Here is an 8,745-nt window from a genome sequence, read left to right as displayed (position 1 = left end):
CATGCATCCATTATCTTGTCTTACGTCAACAAAATGAGAATAAAACTTTTACCTATTAACACAGCTACTTCAAACAACTCATTATGTAGTCTTTTATGGGATAAGTAGCGCTGTAACAATCCGGAGTAAAATAACACTGCAAGCTGTTAACTATGTTAATATAAGTTACCAGAATGGAAACAGCTAATGGTGCAAAACAATCATGTGGAAATTCAGATTATCAGTGGATTACCTGGATGCTTTTATCTCTTAATAATTTCAGAAAAGCTAAAAGACATTAGTATAACAATGATAAAGATGAAAAAAAAAAGTAATGTGTCACTAATGGTCCACTGGTTATCATTTTTATATATATATATATATATATATATATATATATATATATATATATATATATATATATATATATATATATATATATATATAAAATATATATTATATATATGCCCATTTATTGAGGACCGGCTATAATCCTGGCTGTCAGTGTTCAACATACTTAATATTGAAAAAAAAGTGCACAAAAGACAAATACAAGAGGGGAAATAAAAAGCCTGAGGAAAAAAAGAAAATCATAAATTAGCTTCCCATGCTCTTATACAATCTTGTAATGGGTAGTGGGACAATGTACTATTTGTATGTGAAACCTCACAATGACAAGTCTGTAGTCTATTCTGGTCTAAAAGGTAAAAATAACAATATAACAGTGTATTTTACAGGTCTGGAATTGCATAATAATCTCCTGGAAAGAAGTGTCATTTGGTACTAATTACAGGGGAATGACTACATGACAGCGTACACGTCCAATTACTCAGGTCTAATTAATAGCTAGTGTAACCTCCAGAGCCATTTAGTCAGTGCCATGCAGACTAACTGAAACACTTTACATACAATTTAGTATATATGGAGAATAAAGTTTCCATAATAAGAGAATCATTTGTAAATATTTACTCCGGTTGAATTTTTTTTAAAGAAAGAAATTAGTACCAAATCACATGCAGTAGTTTTATAAATTACAGACTTGTAAAATAAAGTGTTACAAAAATAACACAATCCTAAAAATAAAGTAACATCAACTTAAGCCTATACAATTTTCAAATAAATTGCTTGCTTGTGATTCGAAAACTGACAAATCAAAAATTAAAATCGCAACATTGTAGCCTAAGCTGCCTGGGAATCACTAGAGCCAAAATATCAGCAGATATTAACTTATCACAGATGTACCAGCACCAGAACTAGAGTATATCGTGGCTAATAAGGAACAACCTGCAGTACAGAAATGCCAAATGTTTTAGATCATTGAGAAATTGTGTCACCATTACATAGTCTGTCCACACATATCTCAATTCTTTAATAATAAAATTTGAGTGATTCTCATCAAACATTTGTGTTTATGCTTTGTGTTGATGGCCAATATATCTACATTTTTCAAACTCAGATATCAATATAGGTATTGGCATCAAAACTACAGTCTCCACCAATGTTAAGACTTCTATTAATGGAAGCAATTAATGGTACGTCTTGTTTACAACTGTTTCCACAGGTATAAAAATGTATTTGATGCAACACAGAGTGCACCCTCCCACATTAGTGCTAGTTAACTGGGAGGCGTATATATGTACCAAATTAAACAGGCTTGCAGCTTAAAAGAACCTAAACCTTGCAGAGCCACCAGGACTTTGTTCCACACAGAGGCACAACAGAATAAAATGCAAGAGAGTGTTTGAAAACCAGTGAGGGATTTGTCTTGCTGGGACTGGTCCTAATGACCCAACAGAGTGAAGGATGATTGGTTCTGGTGGCTGAGGTTCAGCGAGAGCATTTTAGCATTTAGGGTGGGCAGAAATCAGCAAAGTAAGGGTGCTGCAAGGCCTCTTCTGCAGAGATCCTCTGGACAGGATTACATTTCAACAGGTTCTGGGTGAGATCAAAGGAAACTTTGAATAAGTTAACAGCAATATCTAATATCTTGCAAGCAAAAGTGTTTATTGGCAACAACTGGTAGGTCATTCATTTTAGCTGAAGTTACTCAACTATTTGCACAATTATAAAGAAAAAAACACACACACACACACACACACACACACACACACACATATATATAAAAAGAACCTTTGTACTGACCACAGATGTACAAAATTGTTTTGATATTTGAATGAAGGTAGACAAAGTCAAAGTACCTGGAGTAGATCCCGTCCTGTGCTACTTAGTTTGGGAACCACATTCACCAGTGAGGTGGTGGCTGGATACATTGGATATGGCTGTACGTAGAAGGAGAAGCAGTTAAAGAAGCGTCCAGTAAGACATGGGGTATACTCTAAAATAAAAAATAAGGCATTAATAATTTACCTTGTAATCGGGGAGTTTCGTCATTGTCTGCCACTGTTCTTCAGTTGGTGTACCCAACAACGTACCAAGTGGTTAAAGAAAGACTTCTTGCAACAGAGATGTGCCCAACATGTTAACACTTTTTTTAAATCATTCATCACATAGTATCAATCAGTTCTGCCTGAATACAACCTATGTGGTCTCAGAGTCCCACATACCAAACGTTATAAGCAGAAGACACAAGTTGTCAATACCTACAAATTTTGTAAAAGATCAAATAAATAAAAGATATCTGAAGATTCTTTTCAACTGGTCGTCCACATCGTTCCCGGGGAATAAAGGCCTTCCAGCATTAGCCAGCTCTGAATGGGACATGGAATCAAAATGAAACACGATTAACATTTTATATACGGTTTAGTTTTATTATGTCATAAAACAACATGCATAACATACTTTTTCATTCGTAACATCGAAGCATGGCCGGATAAAACCCCTAAAAGTTAAAATAACTTATTTCCATAGTGGTCCTGGTTTGCCCCATTATACAAATTGTACATTGTTAATAATTACATTTAGCTCCAAATTTACACCATCTTTTTATTTTTGCTATTCTCTAGTAAGCTGAAACACCTGTAAAAAAACTGGTGCTTGGCAATTTAGGCATTCATACAGATGACTTGCAAGATACTGAACCCTGAAAGCAAAACTACTAACAAAAGTGCCATATAAAGTGCCATATACTTAATTGAATTATGATTTTAGTTTTATTAGTATCAACGGTATCCTAGGCACACAAGATAACAGAACAAAGTTCGAAAGACAAAAATAGAGCAACTTCTATCGTCAACAGTCAAAAACAAACCTGCAAATATGCATCCTGCAGACCACATGTCAATTGAGGTAGAATAAAGTTTTGCACCAAATAGCACATCTGGAGGCCTGTACCACAAAGTCACCACCTACGTCAAATCACAGAGTAAAGTGTAAGAATTCGATCCAATCACATCAATTATTACAGCCAAACTGGTGTTAGCACAATCGTTCATGCATTCGGTGTAATGACCATTCTCTCGGCTGGGTGTTATTTTGTACGGACACCGATTTCACAAAGAGATGGATTTGGCCACACGGTCAGAAATACTAAATGGTGAACTTGCATCAGCCATCTGGTTTCCATTACACCTTCTTGACAACTTTAACAGACTGCTGCTTTGTCAGATGTTGAATGTCTGAAGAGTTATTTTCAAGGTTATATGAACATTTGTTTGGTGATGTGCACTGACAATCATTTTATAATTTTAAACGATAGAAAAGTTGTAGTTCCCAGAGAGAATGTGTGGGCTGACTGAAGTGCATATATTTCACCTTGAAAAGTTTAAAAGTTAAATTGAGTATGAATGCTAATGATGTGACCACCTGCTACAGAACAACTTTTCATGAGTCATGTTTACAGGGAAAACTTAATATGTAGAAACTGGAAACTCATAGATTTAAGTAATTTAAAGACATACAGATATTGAGTCACAACCATTCGCGATGTTCACTTTTTATTTATTGTCTTTTTGGATTTCAAAGCCGCCTCCCACCTGCTGGGTTGTGGGGGATTTTTAATTCATCTAGGTGAATGACTTTATGGAGTAGAATTTCAAAATAAGTGTGGGGAACTCTACATATTTCTGTAAGAACACTGATGAACTTGTCTGAACAATTTTACTTGGTGGATATTAGTGATAGATAGTATGGGGATTTTGTTTAAATCCCCATACTGTCATAAGAACTTCAGTTATGGCATTTAATTTATGCTACATGTACTGCATATAGAATATCCGTGTGGTGTGAGATATTTGTAGGATCATCCATTTCTTCTTGCTGAACCAGTGCTAAGAGTCTCAGGGTAATACATCCTCTGAAATGAAATGACCTTTTAAAATGACCTTACTTCAAATTCTCTATGCTTCAAACTCTGTTCCCCTCTAGGTTTTCTGTTTATTACATTTTCAGATCAGTAGTAGTCACCCTGGGTCAAGTGCCCCCTCATGAGATTGGTGCGCCAGGGCCTTAGGTCAGCCGACCAACTTCACTAAACCTATCTGAAACTTGCCTGTCATTTCTTTGATATCATCAGCATCAACAAAAACATCAAAACACCAGTTAAACCACATGCTGCTGTGTGTTTGACTCTCTCCCATCATTAAATAATGGCTTAACACAAATGAGAGCATTTTAATACCTAAAAAAGGGAACACTGTAGAAGAGGCCACATATCTGCCATTGTTGCAGTGTGCTAGTTAGATGAGCCATATTTTTATTACTTTTTATACTGCGATATGGATGTTTAGATCATGTCGTCTAGCCCTACAAAGCCAGAAAGCTTTCAATTTACTATTCATATCATCATAAAATCAGATACTAAATTGGTTTCAACCTTTTTTTTGTCTCATTACCAATTGATTTATGATTAGTAGGGTTGGGTACCGTTCACAATTTTATACCTGAAATTCAGTTCCGGTACCTTTTTTCGTTACTTTCCCTCTGTAATAACAAAAAAATAATTTCAGTTGAAAAAATAATTCCAAACCTATTTATTCTATTTACTTAAAAATAAAACACCTTCCTCTCCCCTTCCAAAACCATCCCTATAACCTATTAAATCAAATATTTATTCATTTGTTACACTGTACTGTAACTTTTATTCTTGTATTTGTATATTATTCTATTTTTATGACCATTTTTAATTGGTCTTTAATGTTTAATGTAAAGCACTTTGAATTGCCTTGTTGCTGAAATGTGCTATAGAAATAAAGTTGCCTTGCCTTACCACCTCAGCCTGTCAGTCAGTCACCAGGGCATAGACACCACCACTGTGCCCGCTTGTCTCAGAGGAAGAGTAACGGCAAGCAACAGCACTGCGACCGCTTTCGCCTCGGTATTAATATCATATCGCACCAAACGCTGTCTGCGTGAAGTTTTGAAAACTGTAACTACACTTGTAACCACTTTATCGGCATCGCCGTGACTCACTGTGACTTAAACAAAACTGCAGAGACAATGTAGTTTGCTCCATCCGCGTGTGTGTATATCGGCGCCCGGCTCTCTGTCAACATGCAGAGAGCTTATGCACTCTTAGGTACCGAAATTTTGCACCGTTTGATTTAACGTGAATCGGTCCTCTGTAGTATCGACGTAATTCGGTCAGTACCCAAAAAAGTACAGAGTACTCAAAGCACTCAAAATACCACACTAAAAAGTTGAGACTGTCTACTGATTTCTGGTTATAGTACTACAACTCCTACTGTAAAAGCACTGGCAAAACAGGAATGAAGATTATATTTATATGGAGATGCAATTAAGGACTCTTATGTCACCAATTGTGTGGTTTGTATATAAGGTGAAGATAACTCTCTTCATATCGTTAGCACCCAATTCAAAGTCCCTCGGAAAAATGTTTTCTTTAGATATTGAATGATCCAAAAATCAATGCAATTTCATGCAGGTTACACATATTAAGATGGAAGAAGTCAGTTTTTAGCACTTAATGTGTTAATGAAGTACAACCTACCTCTGCTGAGTAACACCTCACAGGTATGCCAAAGGCTCGAGCCAACCCAAAGTCAGCCAGCTTCAATTCCCCATTCTATAGACAGAGACACAAGTTACCAAATTATATTAACACAAACTAATACAAAACTACAGCGCATCAGATTTAGCTACACATTTTACACATGCTGTTACTAATTTCAAGTGTGCATAGTTAGTGCAGCCTGACAAAGTCCAAATGCACCTAAACACTCACTCTGTTTATGAGGAGATTCTGCGGCTTCAGATCTCTATGAAGAACATTTCGACTGTGACAGAAAGCGAGGCCTTTCAACAGCTGGTACATGAATGACTGCATTAGAGAGAGAACGTTTAGAGACAAAACAATCTTTAAGCAGTTAATTCCAAGTTGCATGTGATGCAACAGACATACTGATAACAATCAGAGACCAAAGATGAGGCTATCTACAAACCAAACTGTCTATATAGTATGCATTTAAGTAGACATGCTGTCCTTGGTTAAACCCTCTTTGTGGACTATCTAGGATGTTTATCTCTCACCTTCACAGTTTCAGGATCTAGATCCCCATTGCAGCTGTCAAAATACTTCTTCAAATCCTGCAGTTGATAAAGAGACACACATTAGCACTAAAAAGGTACACATTAAAACATACTGTATGTTTGGGACGACTATCTCACCTGATCACAATATTCAAAAACCAAGGTTAACTTCTTGTCACTGTGCAAAACATCATGTAGTCTGGAAAAGACAGAACAGCTTAGACTTAATGGTTGTTGACATGAAGGCAAACTGATTAGCATTTTAACTCATCTGACAAACACACACAAAAAGAGAAACACTACCTGTCACTCCCACATCAACACAAGGTAAATTCAGCTGACCTGACTATGTTTTTATGCTTTAGTTCCTTCAGAAGACATATTTCTCTCAGAGCAGAACTTGGCACCCCCTGAAAGAAAGGACACCCAGTGTGATTGGCACTAGCCTGCTAACAACGTGCTAGCAAATTATCAGAATGAGATTTATTGCCAAAGTAAGTTTTCACTTGCATGAAATTTGCCTTGGCTGTTTGGTGCATACAATAAACAAAGGGAATAACAACAGAAACAATAAAACAATAGAGCAAAGTACTGCAACAGCCAAGAACATAAAAATAGAATAAAAATATTTCAATAAAAAAAATTTAAAGACACTTAACAAATACGTACAATATAGCCGTTTTAGAAAGGAAAAGAAGGCAGTCCGGGTACAGGGTGTGCAAAAATATTAATGAACTAGCTATTTAACGTTAGCGATAACGTTAATGCAATATTGTTATTCTGAAAACATAACGTTACCTCGTCGTCGTCGTCCAGCCTGACCCTTTTTAATAATTTTTTTTTTTTTTTTTTGTTTTTTTAAGCAATTAGCTAGTTAACGCAGGCACAACGCTTACAATCTAGCTAACGTTAGCTAGCACTGCAACTACATTAATGCTATGTTAGCAAACCAGGCTAGCTAATATTAACTTTATAAAAAGCGTATGAAACTTACCCTCTCCAATTTTTTCAAGCTTTTCGTATTTCTGCATGTTTAGCCAGAGAAGCCTGCCTTAAACAAGGTAGCAAGACAATGACTGATTAAGGCCCCAAATTGGGGTTAATAATGTTATGATAGCTAGCGTTAGCTTAAAGCTATGTGCACTTGCTGCTCCTAGTTGATCTTCTTCTTCTTTGTGGTTTATGGGCGGTTGGCAAACAACGATTGCATTGCCGCCTCCAACTGGTGTGGATCAGAATACGTATCTAATACCGGTATGTAAAATATTGAAATAAATAATGATACAAAAATAAACTCATATATTCTTAATCATATTGATTTGTAGATACCAAAATAGTACTCGACACTCATTTCTTTCTTTTTCATATTTCTGACAATATAGTATAATATGCTCTATTGTTTCTTCTTGCCCACAGTAATCACATCTAACTGATTGTATGCAGTTACCTATTTTGAACAGTGTACGGTTTAGTCCAGTGTGTCCAAATCTCTTTTGGTCGGTCTGCAGCTGCAGCCGAGTTTATAAATTGCCACACTTTCGAAAACAAGACCAAATCGTTGCTGGATGCAGCAACAATGATTCAACATTTTCTGAAGACATTTTATGGCAGACTTTGTTTGTAAAAGGAAGGCAAAACGACTGTGTTCACACACATCATCTTAGACTCTTCAAATTGACCCACATACTGTAGTCAAAGATAACAGCTGTGAAGGATGTATCTTACTTATTGAGGCCTATGTGATATCTGAAAAAAGTACCCTCTTAAATGTGTTTCCTGTACTTAAATCAATTATTTGTAATCTAATCTCAAACTGAGAAGCTGTCAGACTAATATGTTAGTATGCGTAATTTGTCTGTTAATTATGCCAACACTTTTTTTCTTAGCTTTACACCTGTTCCCTTTGGCAAATTAGCACATAACACAATTAATGAATAGTAATTGCTAATATTTACCCACGTGCAACTTTGTTTCAGTGCAAATACTGTACAGACAAGGGATGGATAAAATAAAAGCCACACAAAAAAGTGACATTAAAGTCATACTACACTCAAAATCGTCTGGGCATCAAACACTTAGCTTGTTGAAAGGTGGCTGTAAATAGTTTACATTGTTTCTAGCAGCTGTCACAACATATTTCACTCTTTAAGAAATGACACTATCCACAAAGCAATGCTCATTATTTAGGTTGTTTGTAGATTCTTCAATCCTGTATTTGTGAAAAAACATGAAAAAAAGGGAAAATACAGTGTAATCTCAATAAAGTTTAATTTTTTTTCTTCCACAATATAATTGATAATTCTATACAGGATAAGAGAAAAC

The 8,745-nt window shown here is 35.8% G+C and overlaps 1 protein-coding gene across 1 annotated transcript; it reads right to left on the bottom strand.

Annotated features, from left to right (window-relative positions):
- Positions 1 to 988: 988 nt before the first annotated feature.
- cdk5 (cyclin-dependent kinase 5) lies at positions 989 to 7,616 on the bottom strand. The gene is made up of 12 exons (XM_039816532.1): positions 7,398 to 7,616; positions 7,222 to 7,275; positions 6,766 to 6,833; positions 6,562 to 6,622; positions 6,424 to 6,480; positions 6,119 to 6,214; positions 5,885 to 5,959; positions 3,188 to 3,284; positions 2,618 to 2,687; positions 2,347 to 2,407; positions 2,178 to 2,258; positions 989 to 1,914 (listed from the first exon to the last, which is right to left on the bottom strand). Exons 1-12 carry the CDS (start codon positions 7,452 to 7,454, stop codon positions 1,828 to 1,830), a joined length of 864 nt encoding a protein of 287 aa, XP_039672466.1. The 5' UTR covers positions 7,455 to 7,616; the 3' UTR covers positions 989 to 1,827.
- Positions 7,617 to 8,745: the final 1,129 nt, after the last annotated feature.

Source organism: Perca fluviatilis, chromosome 11, assembly GCF_010015445.1.
Source record: "Perca fluviatilis chromosome 11, GENO_Pfluv_1.0, whole genome shotgun sequence".
NCBI lineage: Eukaryota > Metazoa > Chordata > Actinopteri > Perciformes > Percidae > Perca > Perca fluviatilis.
Note: the sequence above shows the minus strand (reverse complement) of the source record. Positions and strands in the feature narration are given on the sequence as shown.